General features: G+C 40.6%; 1 protein-coding gene across 1 annotated transcript in view; it reads left to right on the forward strand.

The window, feature by feature from the left end:
* Positions 1-558: 558 nt before the first annotated feature.
* Positions 559-20,137, forward strand: part of xylt1 (xylosyltransferase I) — an 80,216-nt gene continuing 60,637 nt past the window's right edge. The window contains exon 1 of the mRNA XM_079552730.1: positions 559-1,131. Within this exon, the coding sequence (XP_079408856.1) occupies positions 853-1,131 (279 nt within the window). The 5' untranslated portion in view covers positions 559-852. The remainder of the gene's footprint in view (positions 1,132-20,137) is intronic.

The following is a 20,137-nucleotide window of genomic DNA, read 5'->3' on the forward strand; positions in this document are numbered from 1 at the left end:
ATGGGCTGGAGCCTCCTATCCCTCCAACAGAATAATTTAGACCGGCGTCCTGCAGCAGTGCATCCCCTGCAAATCAGTCTCAGAGGATAAGCAGCATTTATTCAAATGCAGCATTAATCCCAACAACATGGAAACACATTACATACCTCAAATATAGGACGTATCGGCCAATGTAAAGTGTAAAGTTTTTTTTTAGATTATTATTAAAATATATCAAAATATTTGATGATGCAAAATCACACAGAATACACTTGATTGTGGTTATTTGTTTATATGTCTTGAAGCTCCAGCAAGGATTGGAACAGGAAGTTAGCTCCAGTTTTCAGCTTCTGTATATCCTTGAGGTTTTCCCTTGCCGACAATGAGGAGATATGGACTGTTGCTGCACTGCTGACTTCATATCACATTTCAACATTTAGTATTTCATTAGGCTATATTACATTATTTTCTTTCTTTTTTTACATTACATTTGTTTGTTTCACTGTTGGTTTGTCTGCGTCATTGCTGGTTTCCAAACTGTTCCTTTTCGATTTGGGAACCTTTGTGAGGTAACAGCTGTGTGACGGGCTATAGCCAACCAAAACAACTTCATTTGACACGGCTATACGTTGGCAAAACAATTGATGCTTGTGAGCTCGCGGACTCGAGCCTTCGTTTCGCAGTCCGTCTCTCTCCTCTCTCTCCACACGGTGGCCCTGTGCCTCTCCTCTTCAACGCTCCTCGCCGCGTCGCCGCCGTAAGCTCCCTCCTCTCTCCTCCAGCGCACCCACCTCCTGCTACATCCCTCCGCTACACTTCCACTCGTGTTGGCGTCGCGCTGCGCAGAGCCACAGAGCACAGCCCGGTGCGAACATGGTCGGCGGCTTGTGCGTTCGCAGGTTGGCCCGGCGCTCGCGGTCTGCCCTGATAGCAGCCCTCACGGTGTTGCTGGTACAGACGCTCATCGTGTGGAACTTCAGCAGCCTCGACTCCGACCAAGAGCGGGAGGACCGTGGATCCAGTGTGCGCGAGAAGAGGGACCGGCTCTCGGGCAACAAAGCCGCTGGCAGCGACTATTTCCAGCACGGGCACCATCAGCAGCAGCATCTATCTCCTCCTGGAAGAGGGGCGTCTCGACATATACAGCAGCCGGTAGGAAACGAGCCATTCCCGCCTACATCCTCACGTTTCTAACGCCGTGTGCTCGTTATAAAGCGGTCTGCAGAAGATGAATTGGTTGGCAGACAGGTCACAACATTTACGCACTGCTTAAACGCTTAAAGCTCACGTTCAGGCCTTCAATGATTTGTTGTCACAGTTGAACGCGGGCACGTTTGCATTCGGTTGCTGTAGACAGATGCAGTTGCCGTTTAGGAAAGATGCTGAGACGGTGCCGTTCAGCTCAATGAAGACGTGAGCCACGCAGAGCCTCAGCAGAGAGCACCCTCCAGAATCAAATACCACAGCTCAGTATGAAATGTGAACTCGGCGTGTAGTTCACTGTGGGGCACGGTCCGGTATGGGCTGAATATCAGTGGCTTTTGGGGTTTCCTTTGTTGTTACCCCCTATTGCCTATTTGTCAAAAAGCAAAAGCTGCCACCAGACGCGCCTTGCCAATGAAAAAAGAAAACAGAACCCAATCCCCGAACTGTTTTTGATGGTTAAACTAATAAGAGTCATCTGTCAGATGTTACTGTCCTAATCGAATAATTGACAGTGGCAGCGCTCGCAGCTAAGACAGAGGGTTCAAAGCAGGCGTCTGAACTTTTAGATGTAGCATTAAACCAACAGTCTTTCATTGTTTTTTGTGAGTCCTAATTTATTCTTGTCAAGCATTATGTCACATGGGCTTTTCAGAGCAGCTGTAAACAAACAAAAAATACTTTTTTTTGCATTTGAAAAGGAATTACGTCTTTCAAAAAGTAGCTTTTCTTAAGAACGAATCAAGGTCTAAATCATGACTGAATCACAAGAAACCAGTGTGTCACCCCTTCCGCTCTTTCGTGGCTCTACACTGAGCGGCTTTTGTTGGACAGAATGTGATTAATTTCCACTACCTGATTCCTGAAATTAAAAACTTCAGATTCCTGTCTCGCTTGGTCTCTCATGCATTGAAGGGTGTCCTACAGAAATTGCACGCAGTTGTTTTTTGGCAAGCCCTACCGCGTTTTTCCTTTCAAAAAAGGTGCCAGCCATTCAAGTAAAACGCAGGCTCCAGTAGCCATCAGCAGTAAGTCATTTTACCGGTGGCATGATACCACACCATCTTTTTTTGCCACTCATTTTAATCTGTCAACAAGCAATTAGTATTTGTAGCCATAGATGACACTACTGTGCTGAGTCTCGATCAGTTACAGGTCCAACTGACTGAAGGACAGCTTCATCCACCAGTCTGTCAGGAGGCTGAACTCACATCTTCCTTCCCTCTATTGTGTTGTGAACATATGTATTTCATAGTCCCTGTTTATCATTGTCTTTTTGCCTCAATGGATTGAGAAAAAAAAAAAAAGTGATCTTCATTTCTTTACCTGTGTGACAATAAAGTTGATTGCTACTGAATACTATTCAAACAATCAAATATCAAAGTGTTCGGGAAGTTTCCTCAAACAGTAGTTCTGTGATGAAGATGCTTTTTTTTTTCTCTTAAAGGCCTTTTTTTCAAGTGGGTAATGAAGGAATATTCCCTATGGATATTTATCATTGCACACATCTGCATGTCCACACTTCAAATTAAATCAACCGCCGACAGTTGGTGAATCCACAATGCAATCGATGCGATGGTGGGACATTAGCCAATTTACGTGATGACACTTCAGGGTATTCTCCCTAATTGTTTCTGAATTGAAGTATCCCTCATCGGCCTGCACATTAGTAAGTTGTACAGTTACTGGGCCCGGTATTTTCATAGGAGATCAGTTGTGCCGGTACCTATTCATGCGGCGTCAACAGTGATTTGTTCAGAAGTCGCTCAGTATTAACACACACAGAGGATGTTCGAGGCTGACCTTTGCTGGAGGGCTTTTATCCCTTTGGCTCTGGGTGCTTCAGACGGACTGTATAGTACTCCACTCGCCGGTTAAGACTGCGCTGCCTGTCAGTCAGATTGTCACTTCCCTGCAACCTGTTCCCTGAGGTCACAAATGTACTGAACACTTAATTACTGCTGTTTCATTGTGGACAAGGTGTATGTGCCTTGCTTTGAGCTGTCTTGCGTCAGGACATATAAACACATCAAGATGAGTTATTTTTTAAAAATATATATATATCATATCTTTTTTTATATGCAAGCGTTATATTTACTGAAAGTTTTCAATCAAAATACTGTATCCGGTCTCGCAGATCACTATTTTAAAGCCAAAAATAGGTGTCATATCCAGAACAGATTAGAAGAATGATCTGTGATCTTGCAGTGTTAGTGAAATTACCCCTACTGCATGAATGAGAGAATGTATATAGTAGTAGCAGCAGTTGTTTTTTTTCTTTAGCCTAATACAGGACCAATGCATAATAATATTTATGTAATGACCTTGTGACTGATCCTTGTTCAAAGCGTACCCCCTAAGGCACATAGTTGCTGTGCCAAGAGCCTGTGACCAAAAGAATATGTGTAAGGGGCTGCAACTAACGATTATTTTGGTAATCGATTAATCTACCGATGATTTCTACGATTAATCGGTTAATCACTTGGCTGCGAATGGTGTATGATTTGTTTTTTTTTATTACATAAAGCTAAAGTGACGTGGGACATGTTTATGGAGTAACTTAAAGTTAGTGCTTTTGGAGGCTCTTAGTGCTAATTCTGCTTTCTGATTGGATGAGACACTGACAGAATGTGTAAGAATGAGATATATTTTTCATACCAAAAGTATTATACTCTACATCATAAGTGCAGATTATATAACGGATGCTGTCAAAATGGACTCTAATGGTGTAAATACCCACAGCCATGTTTATAACAGTGTAACAGATTATGAGTATTTATTGCAGAGGTCATATGAAAAGTCTCTTAGGCGTGGCACATTTTGCCTGGTTTATCAGAACAAGCAGGGAAACACAATGCACCTCACTATGCTACTTGGGAAAGACGTCTGTGTGGTGGGAATATTGTGCCGCTCAGTGGATGTGTCACCACAGCAGGCTGGAGCTGCAGTTGCCATCGTCTTCTGTTGTGTCTCGTGAGGAAAAAGCTGCTTTGTGATTGCCCACATTTTCCATTTTTTCCCCTTTATTCAGCCCGTTCACAGCTGCGTCCACTTCATACTGTTACATGGATCTAACAATTGTATGTATGTGTGTATTATTTATACTTGTACGTTCATGGGGATGGTCTGCAACATGCTTTCGTTTTTAATGAAGTAAATAAATTGTTACATCCCCTATTTTTACACCCAATGCTCAATGCAGGTGTTAAACTATACCAGTACCAACCCACCTAATCCAAGTGAAGCGTCTGGCTCGTGCTCCACATCTGGTCGTCAGCATTTTTTCGTTTTTTTTTCCATGAGCCTTTAGTCTCGTGTAGCTGTAATGTTCTCAGCGGGTGTCCTGCTCCCTCACGCTGCATAAAGAGTTTCCCTGTTAGTCACGGTCCTACACGTAACATTACCTCAGATCTACACTCTTTCCGTGCCCACGACTCCTGGCATCACCATTTCCCCCCCAAATGAGTTTCCTACGGGCAGAAGACGCTATACAGGAGACATTTCCTCTCTGTTCTGCCTCAACGCCAGCGACCGTGGTGATAATGTTTCAGCGACATGCGAAAAACCGCAAATTACTATGTCCTGTTTCTCATACGTATGGTTTCCCACTGTGGCACACTTGGCATACGACAGAGATACTGTGACAAAATAGGAAGGAGACACATTTAACTGGTTGCACGGCATAAAAGCACAATGGCTTTAATCGGGGACAGTAAGATAATTTATGTGCAAAGCTTACGGGGCACCAGCAACAGCAGAAGAAATGCATTAGAAATTATAGCATTTATAACAATAGTTAAAGGTCAACGTATATATTATTATTCCCCCTTAGGGAATAGTAACAGTAACATGGAGATAGTAGCAATCATCACATAAAGGAAGATAGTTTGTAAACTTCTGCTTTCACCAGTACTTTTACTTGAGTACAGTTTTGAATACTTGCACAACCACATTTTGTGATACAGAACTTAATTTACCCTTTTGTACCCAACAATATCATTGTATATTTATCTTGTTTGCCCGCAGCAATCAGCTAAGTGAGTAATTCATAGTTGGCGTGTTCTAAAAAGGGATGTATTAGAGGAGAATTTTTCCAAAGTTTGTAATTAGGATCTGAGTCATCTTTAACCCTTTATAGTTCACTCCTCTCCTCCAACTGTGATGCGTAATGAATGGAAGATTAAGATTTTTGTTTTCTCTCTTGAAAAGCTGCTGATGTTTCCCGTGTCAGTATCTTTACATTGTTTTCTGTTGTTCTTACGGTCATCTTTGCTGAAGATGATACCGTGAGTTTCAAGTAGCATTGGTTTGTTGTTGAGCTGAATGATTTTTGGAAAACCTGGTTTCAGGCAGAAGACATACAGTATATTAGTACCTGGGATAATTACAGCCTTTGCGTCCTGCTACTTGTGTATATTAATATGTGGTCCTGTTCAAACTATTACTGCTGTCCTACTCGCCACACAGGGTTGTTAAAGAAGCGTGGTTTGTTTTAAATATGACAGTACTGTTTTTTTTACGTCTATTTTTGATCCATTTCCTACTTGATATCTATTCCAGTAAATGTAAATAACAGTGTCTCGTCTGCGAAAAACCCAAAGATATTCCTGAAGAGGTGTAATCAATGCGCTCTTATCCCGCTGTAATCAAATGCACTGAGCTGTACATATGTTTCACATTGTGCAGCTTTTGGGAAATATATTGTTGCTACCGGTACGTTCCCAAACCACAACCTCCCCACAATGTGATTCATCCCACTGTGTCCAGGACCTCAGTGCTGAGTCACGCAAACTCTCACACACACATACACACACACACACGCACACACAATTATGTACAGTGGAAAGGTGCCGGTTCTCCATGCACACCCACATATATGAGGATATTTATAATACATCCATGTATTTAGAAATGTTGTTATGTGTCCAGGCCAAGGTGCAAAGTATGGGTACTGTTAAGATATATATTGTTGTTACAGATCTGCTGAAGTTTGCAAAAAATAAAAAAAAATTAAGATCCTCTGATGTGACAATAAAGCATTGATCTATCTATTAGTGCTACTACCATCTCTCGCTGGTGGACATAACTTTGCCTGATCCAATCTGATCCTGGGCGCAAAGCAGGGCAGGGCCTGGCTGGTGCTTGGATGGGACACCAGACTGATACTGTCAATCTAACGCTTAAAATTGTAAAGCAACTTTGAGCATCTGTATAAGCGCTAAGACTAACACATTATTATTATTATTATTATTATTATTGTTATTATTATTATTATTATTATTATTATTATTATTATTATTATTATTATTATTATTATTATTATTATTATTATTATTATTATTGTTGTTTGAAGCAGAGACTCTTGACTTCCATCACTTTAGACACCTCCTCTGTTAAAATGTTCCATAATTGGCCTGGTTTACTATAAGCGTCACAGACAGAATAGATAGTGTGTGCTGAAGTGGTGCAAAAAACAGACAGTTGAGATCGTTGTCTCATCAACGCTAAAAGGCCACGGCACAAGCTCATTTATATATCAGATTTGTTTCAATAATAATATAAACAGCTCATTTATCTAATGATAATGAGTTGTAACATGCTTTAAAACCCCTGTGCTTATTACCTGGCTTACTAAATCTAGCCCAGTGATTAAAACACAATCATTACATAGATAAAATGTGAATAAAACACTGGGGGGGAATCATAGAACAAAACTTTTACATCAAATTTCAGCATGAAATTTCACAGTTCTTAGTACTTATGGTTATGCATAAGAGATTGTCCTGCAACCAGTTAGTCGCAGGCCTCTAGTTTAGTCAGCCTTAGATCAGGGATTTAAACAATAGAAGGTTAAAGGAACAGGCCAGGTCTTTGTGTGTGCCCTCAGTCACGCAAAACAAGATGTTGTTAGAATTTGGCCTCTCCCAACATATTCCTATAGCTCCAAACGGGGGTGTAGTTGGAAGCTACCACGCTCTTCCACAGGCACAAAGACCAGACAGTATCAACTCGTCTCAGCTCCGGTAAGAACATATCTCAGTATGGAAAAACGGTGGCCTGTATCTTTAAGGTATTGCTGTGAGATATGATGATAAAGATCAAATTGTGGTTTGAAATGTCAATGTGGAGAGATTGTCATATTTTGGAATGATACCGGTACTTTAACAGTACTTGGTTTATGACATCGGTGCCTGAACAATACTAGATACATTATTCATTATCTAGAAGCATAAAACAGAAAAACCTCTAAATTCTTTCCAAAATGTAATGCACAACATTTTTTTGTCATTTATTTGAGCTGAAACAACCAAGTAACTTTCTTCAGGGCTTTCTCAGGACCCACCAGGCATCAAAACTTGCTATCGAAAGTACCAAATCGATACCATTATTTCCCTTTTTTTTTTTAAATATACCATACTTTTTTTTTCCTTTCTGTTAGATCTTTGCTCAAACAGACATTTCCCCCTCATATGCCTCTTATTGGTCGGTTTCTGACATCCTCTGAGTGAGTGACATGCCGACTAGTTTGTGTTGTTTCTAATTCTGCCTATCGCTACCATTCGTTTGTAATACTCAAAAGATCCAGTTTGGACTAGTATAGGTTGGGATTGGACTAGTTTGGACTGGTTTATGCTTGTTTAGGGCAGGTTTGGGCTGGTTCTGACCTAGTTTGAACCGGTTTACACCATGTTTGGACTGGTTTATGCTGGTTTTGACAGGTTTAGAGCTGTTTTTACTGGTTTAGAGGAGGTTTCGATTGGTTTTGAGCAGGTTTAGATCAGGTCTGGCTGGACTGGATTTTGCTGTTTTTTAATCAGGTTTGGACTGGTTAAGGCGGGTTACTCAGAGATCTATAAAAAAAAATTTAAATGCTTAGAAATTACAAAAAGAGGTGTAGGGAGTAACATTAAAGGGCTAAACCAATCACAGTGAAATGTGTCTTTTCATAAACATGACATCACGGCATCTGTTCCGGATGCCTCCTGGTCGCCTCCCGCGGGAGGTGTTCCAGGCATGTCCTAGTGGGAAGAGGTGGGACTATGTCTCCGAGCTGGCCCGGTGTCGCCTCGGGGTCCCCCCAGAACAGCTGGAGGAGGTGTGTGTGGATCGGAAGTCTGGGCAGACTGCTGCCCCCGCGACCTGGCCCCGGATAAAGCGGAAGAAAATGGATGGATGGATGGATGGCATCACGGCTTGTCGCCCGCATCCAGTGCACATGAAAAGTGCCGTGTGCGTGGACGGAGGTGATTTGGTGTGGTGACCCACCCTGGAAATTAAAACTCAAAATCTAAGAGCTATTATTATGAATACTAAACGCTTTATACACTTGCACTGTTCTCTATCACCTCAGTGCATTGTATTAGGTCCATTGAAGATGCCAGTCAAGATGTAATTGGCACTGTAATTGGCACTCCCCTCAAAAGAAAATCATCTGAGAGTGTTCGTCAGTGCTGAACACACACCTCGGGATGTACATAATTATAGTGCAGGGCAACACAGGAGATGTAGCATATAATTTCTAAATTTCAGATGTCCAAATCATTACGCCAGGAAAATGTTTCACTCTAAAACCAGTAATGAGCGAAAGTAAAAAGAGGAACCTGTCCATCAGTCTGTTTTTGCAGATCAGTTGAAAGCAAGTCTCTTTGAAGTGAAGTGTAATTTTTATACAGTGTTTCAAAGTAACAACTCAACGCGTATTTATCTCCGACACTGCCTTGTACGAGAAGGTGATGAAAGGCTATATGCAGAAATGTGAATGATTGTATATGAATTGCCATGGCCAAATGGCTTAGAGTTTCTGCAGAGGTTTTCCTGTCCCGTTGTGTCTGTCAAAGGTGCTCAATGGAAGAAACCATGGGTGCTTATGTGCTTGTCAAAAAACATACAGACTGGGCTTAAGTACGTCTGGGCTATCGAGATAAACCATACGCAGCTATTTCTGCATTTGCATATTGTCCAAGTCTAGTATCCATAGCAGCTCAAACACTTCCAAACATCATTGTTGGCACCTCCCCGCTAAAATTGTCCTCAAGTACAACCTATGCAAAGCTGTGACGGCTCTATGCTGACTTTGTGTGATTTAGGGTGAACATTTCCACAGGTGTACGGATGCTTGAAATACTACACATATACAGTGATGTAGAAGGAGGAAACGAAGGAGGAAACGACCAAAGTGTGACTCATGCTACTGTCAAGTATTGTGGCAAGACGCTTTCAGAGCAACTTCTGTTATCACCTTATGTTTTATAGGCCAAATGTGTGTCTGAGTTTATGTGGACTATGCAAACAGGGAGCTTGGTTTTTAACACAGTGGACATGGGCTACTTGTGTGGACTTAATGTAGAAAGTTTAATGGTATTAGTTTGGTTTATTATTTGTATGTATATGATTTGATTGTGCTGAAGCAATAATACCAACACAGTACAAAATCAGAAACTGTTACTGATGAAACATGATATAATTATAACAATTAACAGTAATCTTTTAACCTCTTACCCACAACCTGAACGCATTTTCTCCAGTTCGTCTTTACCCAAATCTAAAAGCTTCTCAAATGGAGAGCAGCAGTGTAATGCCTCATTTGAAAGCTAAAACCTACAAAAGTGATAGTAACATTTTTGGAGCGTTTTTGTTGGGTTGTCTGCTCTTTTTTTGTCTCTCTTTGTTTTCACCATGTTTTTGTTGCTTTTTTGTTGTGTTTTTGTGGCTTTTCCAGTATGCTTTTTGTTGTGTTTTTGCCAAGTTTTTGTCATATTTTTGTCTCTTTTTTGTTTTATTTTCACCACATTTTTGTCAAGTTTTTGTGGCTTTTCTGGCACATTTTTGTCAAGTTTTTGTGGCTTTTCTGGCACATTTTTGTTGCTCTTCTGTTGCGTTTTCATCCTTGTCTTTGACTATTTTCAAGAAGCTTTTAGATTTGGGTAGAGCCAAACTGGAGAAAATGTGCTCGGTTCAGGTGGGGGTTAATGAGGTACGATTTTGATTTCTTTACAAGTGAAAGTTCCTATTGTTTTTGTTTCCAACTGTATCTGTTTACTTCCAAAGACACATCTTTTTTTTCCCCTCATAAAACCGGTGCTTAGAAACAAATGCATGAAAATATTGAATAATGTGTTTATCATTGTATCCTGTACACCCTGGAGCTGTGTTTCTAGTGGAGTGAAACATTACTTCTGACAGTTTTATGTAAATTTTTGGGCATCAAAAGAATTACCAAGTGTCTCAGTGAGATGTGCTTTCCAGTCTTAACTCAGATATCTTCCCTTGTACCTTTTTGAATTCATTTAGATGCTGCCTGTATTCATTTTTATCTTTAATCCACTGCGTTCAACTTTCTGTTTTTGTGAAATAAGCATTCATTTGCAGGAGATTATGGTGGAGGTCAGAATAATATTTAGTGGTGACGCCATTTAGATTCTCGGTTTCTTCTTTATGTGTTCATCCTGTACTTGGACAGGAATCTATATTTATTTTCTATATAAGTCAGGGATGCACAGTGCTTCGTGGGAGAAGCACTTTGCTCAAGGACACAGCACGAACAGAGCTGTAAGAGCTGGACAAATATAACTATTGCTTTTAGTTTTTTTTCCCATCATCAGGTCTACAGCAAGTGTTAGTGTTGCACCTGCGTTACAGTTGGGAGAAGTACAATAGAAAATTTGTGTGTGTTAAAAAATACTGGAGTGGAAAGCATTCACTTTTGTTTGACCTGAGTTTCTTGAAAAGGTCTATGTTGTTATTGGTTAAAGCAACACCGTGTAGAATTTTATCCAATAAATCAAATTGATATACAAGCATTTATTTTATGACAGATATTTTCATCATTGGAAAAGTACCTCATAAATGTATAAACTTTTGCTGTGAGCGGCTCAGCTCTCCTAAGACATGACTGTAACTTTATCGGGAGTGGGTACGTCTCCAGCTCGTCTCCATGGAGATGTCGAATAAAAGCAGCATATTTTGAGATTTGAATAGGTTAGGTTCTAATCCAGATCCTTTCTTTGATCACTCACTGCAGAAAAACATTTTCTGTGTTGAGCTGGTCATTAGGAGCATGTTTTGTTTTGCCAGCAGCAGTATTGTCTAAAATGTTACGCAGTGTACCTTTAAAACCCATTTTATTAAAAGTTATGGCTCTAAAAGCCATGAAACTTGTTTACTGACCTGCTCTAACTGTAGTTTTAAACTTCTTATTTCCGTCTTTTATTTAGACATATTTGTCACTTGTCTGAGTGCATCAGCATCTCATCCCTTCACAAGTGGTTAGACAAATCTGGCTCTTTCTAAAAGTATATTTAGAGTGAAGTGCATGTCTGAGAGGGGCTTAAGAAACACTCCACTTATCCTCACATTCTTCCGCCTTAGCCTGCCTGTGTCTGTCTGTCTCTCTTGTGCTCAACGGGGGACCATCATCTCGCGCTGATCTCTGTATTGTCACGGCTAAAACCTCACCATCACCGTCAATTGAAATGAAAAAAAAAAAAAAAAAGGAAAAAACCCACACCAAACATGTTCGTGGACAGCTTGCCTCGCCCCAATTTCTGTCCCTCCTCTCCTCTTCCCGTCAGCGCCACAGATGGTTTCATTCGCGAGCACATTAATAACACGTTATCCAGATGAATGAAGCTATATAATACCTCGCGTTGCCAATAATCCCAAAGGTAAGAGGCTTAGCGCAACCAGAGAGATGAAGATGCACTGTGAATTAGTCCAGATTCCACGCTGATATTTTGGCCTAAAATGCCTTGAGCCAACGCACATTTGGTCGAGACCGTGGCCATATGGAGGGGGGTTATTAGACCAATCGCTCAGCTCCTGCGCTGTTTCAGGGTTATCTCTTTAAATAGATCTCCTGTCTTAAGACGCATTCTTGGATTCAAATGCATGTATTTAACAAACATAAAAAAAGGAGCATAAACATGCCATAATACAGTATATAGTTTACCAAGAGGATTTATAGCTCTCTGCTCTCAATTTGAATGAACCAATAATGAGACAAAGTCATGATGAAGACTGCATTGTTTTATTGAATTTGCTTCAACGTAGCTCTTACATTTTTAATCCTTCTTCTCAGATGATGTTTTTGAAGTGACCCTTCTTTTAAATTACCACTTTTTTGTGGAAGTTTGGAAATGACAGCAGCTCATACCCTGTATTGTCTTTCTGAAAGTTTGTTTTCTTATGTGTAAGGCCAGCGTCTGGTCAAAAGTTTTTTCTACTTATTATACATATTATTATACTATTATACAGTACACCTTTCCGGTCTCCAGGGCCGGCCCTAGCTTATTTGGTGCCCTCGGCCAGATTGAACTTGTGCTCTTTTTCCTTATCCTTTTGGTTGTGCTTTGATTATGGAAAAGGCTTGTTTAATTTGAATTTAATATGATTAACATTGTCAGATTCCTTAAAAATAATTATCTGAACATGTGCAATCATGAAATGTGCTCACAACATTTATATTGGAGGAGGAACCTTCTGAAGTAAATTTGCGAAATTAGTTACAGGGCTCTACGGATGCGAAGAAGGACCAGGGAGGTGGCGATTGAAAGCTTGAAATTTCTAGTTTCCAACACACACATCACTTTCTGTTCCAAAGTTATGTCCAAAAATCAGCATCAATGTTGTGGCGCGAGTATTGGCTTTAAAGATTAAAGCGCAATTTGGAGCCCCCCTCCAGCAGATGGCGGCTGCCTGGGTTGCCTATGCCCGTCTCTACCAACCACATAAGTGTGACTGGATTGGGCAATGGGTTGTGTCTTACAGTTGTGTCTTTTCTATATTTAAAGAAAAAAAGATATGAATAAAACTGGTTTGACATTACACAAGTGTCCAAACTTTGGCAACTGTTACTGCGACAGGATTAACTGTAAACAATATATTTTTTAATCGGGGCGGCATGGTAGCGCAGTGGTTAGCGCTCGTGCTTCACAGTGAGAAGGTCTAGGGTTCGATTCCCACCTGGACGGGGTCTTTCTGTGTGGAGTTTGCATGTTTTCTCCGTGTCAGCGTAGGTTTCCTCCGGGTTCTCCAGTTTCCTCTACCACTATAAACATGTACAATACATGAGGCCAGGACTCCCCTGAAAAAGAGATTCTTAATATCAGTGGGACTATCCTGGTTAATTAAAGGTCAATAAATAAATAATCACCGTTTAGTTAGAACTTGATTAATCACTTTGCCGCTAACCAGTGAGTTACTATTATGCCTAAAATAAGCAGCATGTTCACTTTGATTAGATTGGTCATGAGTCATTTCAGCATGTTCGAATGATAAAATCAACCCTGCTTCATCCAGTCACTCCCGGATACTGTATTTTACTGACGTTGCCTACTTCATCCAAACCCTAGTTATGGTAAAACCATTCTGTTTAAATGCGGATCATACCCTTTTCCTTTCATGAGGTTATTCTTTTTTATTTATATACATTAGTGGACATCTCTGGTTTGTTCCTACTCCTAAGCTTACCAGTATCCAGTGTGGTCCTCTCAGCTGCAGCACTCTGCGTGAATAGACTTGTGCGGGGGATCTTTAGACAGTGTGGAGTGTGTTAGGCCCTTAACTGTAATGGTCACATCAAACTGGAAAACACTTGACAAGCTCCCGATCCGGAAGAAGCGCGCGGCTGATTGGCCGCTTTAGCGCAATAGCTGCAGCACTCACATTGACATGCACAACGCACTGATCCTTGTGTACAACATATAGACTCGCTCAAACATGCCATCCCTCCCACACAGTTTAATGACAAAATGCGCTACATCCGTCTCCCAGCGTGGTCTAATCTGCCCACTCCGAGTCATTTTAATAGGAGCCTCTTTACGACAGGATGGAGAAAAGCGCCTGGAAAAGTGTGTGGCAGTTCCGCGGACGGCATGATGACCGAAAAAAGATACCGTCCATCACAGAACCATTTTCGTCTTCTTCTCCCATAGCGCAAGAAGACACAGAACTGACAGTGGTGTTTTGAGGCGAAGCGCAAAAACCAGCAGCCCAGAAGACTTGTCTTATCTGTGATTAATAGAGAATGAGCGAGAAAAGAGAACAGGAGATGGAGGCAAGCGCTTAGTGAAGAAATGTTTGGAGGAAGAGGAAAAAAAGAAAAAAAGATAAATGTCTCATCCCCTTCTACAAATCCGACATAGACTAAAATCCCAGCGTAATCCTGAGGGGAACCCGGGTTTTGGGCTGCAGGCGTGTGAGTGGAGCTGGCGGGGAAACACAGCGTGGTTTGGAGATGGATTCTGGAAACTAACCTGAGAACAAACTCCCACTGGGTCTGAGCGGATAAGAGTGTTCATTCTCACCCTCTGTTGGAGTTTTAGGGGTTTAAATGGTTAAGTTCGAAGCAAGATCCTGGGTTTTGTACAGCAGGTCAAACGCATTGGTTTAAGATCCTATAATACTATTGCTGAAAGGCAGTGATTCTCAAATGGTTCTTTAAATTTAACTTTAAAAAAAAAAAGAAAAAAGTCCATTTGACTCTTAAAGAAACTTAGTCAATCAATTCTAAGGCTGACCATCAAAACAATTCATCAACACATTTTATTTGAGTCTTTTATAACTTCAACTAATTCATATGTATGGAAAACAGTTTTAGTAAACAGTTTAATTACAGCTGCCAGCTATTCACCTCATTCCGGAAGTTCCCGTGGGCGCAGCCATGAATTGTGCCCGCCCTTTTTCTCTTATCACTTAACATGGGACTGGAGAAGTCCAGATAAAATGAGTTACTACACGAAAACAGAGCCGTTTTTAGACCGCACAGAGAAACATTGCAGTGTTGACATGTTGGTGAAAATGAACATTGGACATTTTACACAAATCAATCAACTAAACATCGGAACATTTTCCCTCGGTCTCCTTAAATGAACGGGCTTCGTGCTCTACCAGAAGTGTCAATACAACGGAAGCACCGAGACAAGGCAAAAAGAGGCAAAAGTGGGAAGGGCAGAATAAGGTGAATAGAGTTTGGGAAATTCCAGTTACCATGGAAATCCGCCATCGACGAGCTGTTAGCATACATTTCCATAGACTAACATTAGCTAAAAACAATATAAAAAGTGGAGAAAAAAGCTTTGGAACAATTTTGTTAGCTGCTGAGTTACTGCTGGTAAATATATCTAGCACACTGTGGTGTTCAAGTGTTTTAATGTGAGCAATGACTCCAGTATTTTTACTCCAATCTCCATTAGTTTACAATTGCTGCTAATCCCATAATGCTTAGCGATATCACATCACATTCCCGAACTCTTAGCAGGACATGATTTGTAGTTTATATCACTGGACTTTTCTACACTAAATATCCTTGGCTATACGTGATAGGCTTTAGGTTACATTAATATTAGCAACTCCTAAAGTGACCTGATCATTACAAATATGCTACATAATAATAATAATAATTATTATTATTATTATTATAATAATAATACCTTTAATTTATAATCCACTTTACATACAAATATCTCAAAGTTCTACAAAGACAGAGATTTAAAAGCAATAGCAACATTTACATTATAGATTAATACATTAAAATGGGAATAAGTTATTTTATTAACTAAAAGAAAACAACAAACACACTGTTATTTTATTATTTTAGGTGATCCAATCATAGTTTCTGTCTTAGCCTTGATCTCATTAGCATTAGCATACTGCCTCTAACATAAGCTGCAAACCTGCTTCAAAATGAGGTATGCCCATATTCACTTAAGTTGGTGAAAGTTGTGGTTTTAAAGCGATAAGATCCAAAACTGATATCGGTTCAGTATCAGATATTTGTAGCCGATAACCAATATCGTTTTTTTCCCAGTATCGGTGCCTCCCTGGCTTACCAAACAATTCTTTATCTTGACAAAACCCACAGTTACAGTTTGTTCAGCACTTTAAAAGCTTGAATTAGACAGGTCTGAATCACGGCAAGGTCATAGTTATCCAATTACTGCTTTTATGCCAGATAGATTATGAATACAGAGAACGTCGTATATGTGTTTTTTCAAGGGCGGCGTCTAGTGTGAATATATTACCAGGCTGTTGGGGCAGCACAGTTCAGCTGAGGTAGTGAATGCCTTGAGGCAGGATCATATAAGTAGAAGTCCTCTGGGGACTGCAGTAATGAAGTAGTATTGCATGCATCTGTCAGTACATATTGGCTGGTTTTAGTAGTGGAAGTCGAAATGTAACGCCTAATACAGTGTGGATGTTTATGATTTTACAGCAGCTTAGTGGTGTTGTAATGTAGATACAACCTGGAATGTTCTGCAGAGTGGCTTCAAGTAAACAACATCGTAGCCTCTCCTTTCAGAGTTAACCGAAGGAGCTTCAGTCATGGAGATGGTATTTCTACATTAGCAGTATGCTACTGTCACTGTCCTTCATGTATCCCTCCACGCTTCTCTGTACAGTCAGACTCGAGCAGCAGGTAAATCTATATGGACTTGTATCTTCTTTGCTCTCATAGGGCCGTCTGACTGCGACTCTGCCGGTGCTCGAAACGCTGCGGGCCACTTCAAATCAGCCTGAATGAGATCTCCCGCTGAGCCCTCACTGTCGGGGACAAATCACGGCATAATTGAATGCTGTACTGATATGTTTCCCTCCCGATTTCTCATATAAGGGTCTGAATTACCATCGCGCTGCCATCACATGTAAAAACGCTAATGCCTCTTTGTTTTGGTGTTACTCTACTTCTTTTTTATTCCCCACCATTTGTAGAAAACCTTTTTACTTAGTACAAAACAAGCAGTGAGTCTGAGCTATAGGAGAAATGAAAAGAGTTGGTGGTTGAAAACATTCCTTGCAGTACTTGCTAATTCTACACATAGTCACAGATTTGCTTGATTTGTTATGACAATTTTGCAAAAAATAAAGTTCGCTAGAAGCATCATGAAAGTGCTGTGATTCTTACCGGGATTCGCGAAAGAAAAGTTGTTTTCGAGCTTAAATTATTTTTGTAAAATAGTTTCATCAGGAGAATGAAAAGTGAAACATCTTCAACTAAAAAAATACTAAGTTCTGTCAATGGAAAAAGAAAATGTATCTTTAAATTCTACATTAAACAAGTTAACATTAAACTGCTTCACCCACTGCTGTTATGAGATCTGTATTGCAATATAGTATAAATGTGCAAGCCATTATATCTCATCAGTAAAATACACAGAAAATGGACCTGAGCGCTTAAGACCGACAAATTAAAACATGTAAGCTAAAAAAGTTACCGTAGAAAGCTCGGCCAAATGAGTTTAAGCCTTGTTTGTGTGTGTGTTTGTGTAGAAAGCTACTGTAGTGGAAGTGCAGTTTACACACGGCTTTTAGTGCTTTAACAATCCTCACGAGAACTCTCTTTCCATAGACTCGTCCCATTAGGAAAATCATTGACTGCTTACTGGTGTCAGTGCTCTGTTTGTGTGTGCGTCTGTGCGGAGATGTGAACAAACAGAAATGCTGCCCTGTTTTCTTCATACATATTGCATTTTTATCTTTCCACTTCTATTTTGTGTCCTTCAGTTTTGCTTCAAATGCTGCAAGTAGAATCAGCTTTGAACAGTTAAATTGACTGCAAGAACCTTTTTGATATGGGTTTGTGGAGTGCTTAGAGAAATGTTGGGTAGAAGCTATTTGATATCCCTTATATTCACTTCAAGTTGGTGAAATCATAGACCAGCATCCAGTACATCGCGATCTATTAGTAGATTGCAAGAGGCGGCAGATCGTGGCCTCTGTTGAGTGACCCATCTAAAACCTGCTTCTCTTTTGACTGACATGAAGAACGACCCATGTGCCAAAAGCGGCTATACTGTATGCTCACACTGAGCAGAGGGCTCACACAGGAGAGGGTAGCAATCATCATAGAAGAGGAGACAGATGAGGAGAAAGCTTCATCGGAAAGAAAGGGGTTGTGGTGGAACCCTGTTTGACAAGTTTGAAGCTGCTTTTTGGGTGTCTATTTTTCACAATGTAGCACTAAGTTTAACCTCCCACCTGCACGAGCACATTGTCTCCAGTTTGGCTTTACCCAAATCTTAAAACTTCTTGGACAAAAGTATCAAAATGGCAACAAAAACAAGAAAAAAATGTGTGTGAAAACGTAGCAAAAAAGGCCACAAAAGAGCAACAAATACGCTGCAAAAATGTGACAAAAACACAACAAAAAAGTGGTCAAAGTTGAACAAAAAAGTGACAAAAAAGCCACAAAAGAGCAACAAAAAGGTGAAATATGAAGCGATGAAAGTGCAGCAAAAAAAAGTGACAAAAACTCAACAAAGAACATGAAAAAGATGAAAAATCCCTTAAGATCAGTTTTGTGGGTCTTATCTTTCAAATGAGGCGTCACACTGGCCTTTAACTGTAAGCTGCAGTCCAGAAGCTTTTAGATTTAGGTAAAGCCGAACTGGAGAAAATGCATTTAATTAAAGCAGGTGGTAGGGGGGTTAAATAAAAAAGCCCTATGTTTCTCTCTTGTTGCTAGTTCTGACTTGAGTTTGACAAGCCCCTCGTCTGAATCCATGAAGCTCCTGTCCATTCAGTATCTATTTAAAGTAAATAGTAAATTGTAAGTAAGTAAAGTAAATTGTATATTGTGGTCTTACAAACCGACTTCTTGTGGCCTCACCATTTATTCATATGCACAGGTATATTGTATTGTTAAAGCACTGTCAGAGAGTTCATTAATATTGGCAGCCCACACATAACTATTACCTATATAGAGCTTGTGCATAATTGGCCTAACTGCTGAGAGAGAGATTTGGTCAAGGCTATTATAATTGAGCCGGGGCATGTCTGCTTGCTTTGCACTCAGTCTATTTGCCTAAAAGACACAAATGACTGCAATTTAACAGCAATAGAGGGGCCCCCGTAATGAGTTGGTAACTATTTTCCTGATGTGTGTTGCTCTGAGGTGGGAAAGAATAATCAAAGCAATAGCACTGTATTATCCCTGGCATTCTTCCCACTGGCTGCAATACAGATTAATAGGCAGGTGGTTTATTAGCTTCTCCAAAACAAATTCCCTTCTTTTTCATGCTTATTTTTCCTTATTTTACTCTAATGGGGTCAGGTTGTTGCTTGCGTACTGGAAGTGAAAAGGGAGTCAAATGCAGAGGGGAATCTTACCAACCGAGTTTGCCAAGTAAAACGCATTAGGCTCAAATACTGCATTTGATGTCCAGGAAATGAAATCATTTTATTCTGTACGTTAATTGTGTAGCTCACGAAATGTGCCGTGACTTATTGGTCCAGTCTCATTGGAGGTCACAGTCCAGTTTGGGCGATACTGTACGAGTGAAGCATTTGATATCGATGTGTTGGTTTTCTGCACCGGCGACTACAGTGCGTACAGTTAGTGCATTTGTATTCTGTGCAGAGGCCAGTGTGCTACTGTGTTGATAAATAAATGAAGTGTGCTGAGTTGAGAATGGCCTGCAGTACCATATGTTTCATTGAACATCAGGGTCAGGAAAGGTGATTGATTTGGTTTAGGGAATTAGACCTTTACATTCTGAAATGCATGTGATTCTTTATTATAGTTTCGCAGTTCTTATTTGAGTCTTCTCTGAAAGTAAACAGAAATCACAAATCTAATTGTAATTGTTCGGAAAATAATTGTTCAGCCCCACTCCTCGTGGTCTCAGCCTGCAGCGCTCTGGTGATTCACCGGACACAGGTCATGTGACTGTTACAGGGCCGGTCCACTCCAGCTGTGAGTGTGAGCTGCAGCTGGACCCTGTTACTTTAGACTTGCTCAGAGGCAGCAGGGGCAGAGGGGCAGGGTGTGTATGTTAGTCTGTTATCGTGTGAGTGAGGAGAGCATGTGTAGTACAAATGAGTGTGCATATGTGTGTTTGGTGCCTGCTGCCTCACCCTGGGCCCTCTGTCTGCACCAGTGCCCCACTGAGGCTCCCAGGGGCTACACAACATTAGATTCGTGGAACATGCTGACGGACTGATGCTCGGGCTAACTGCT

Source organism: Gobius niger (genome assembly GCF_951799975.1).
Source record: "Gobius niger genome assembly, chromosome: 3".
In the NCBI taxonomy this organism is placed as follows: Eukaryota; Metazoa; Chordata; class Actinopteri; order Gobiiformes; family Gobiidae; genus Gobius; species Gobius niger.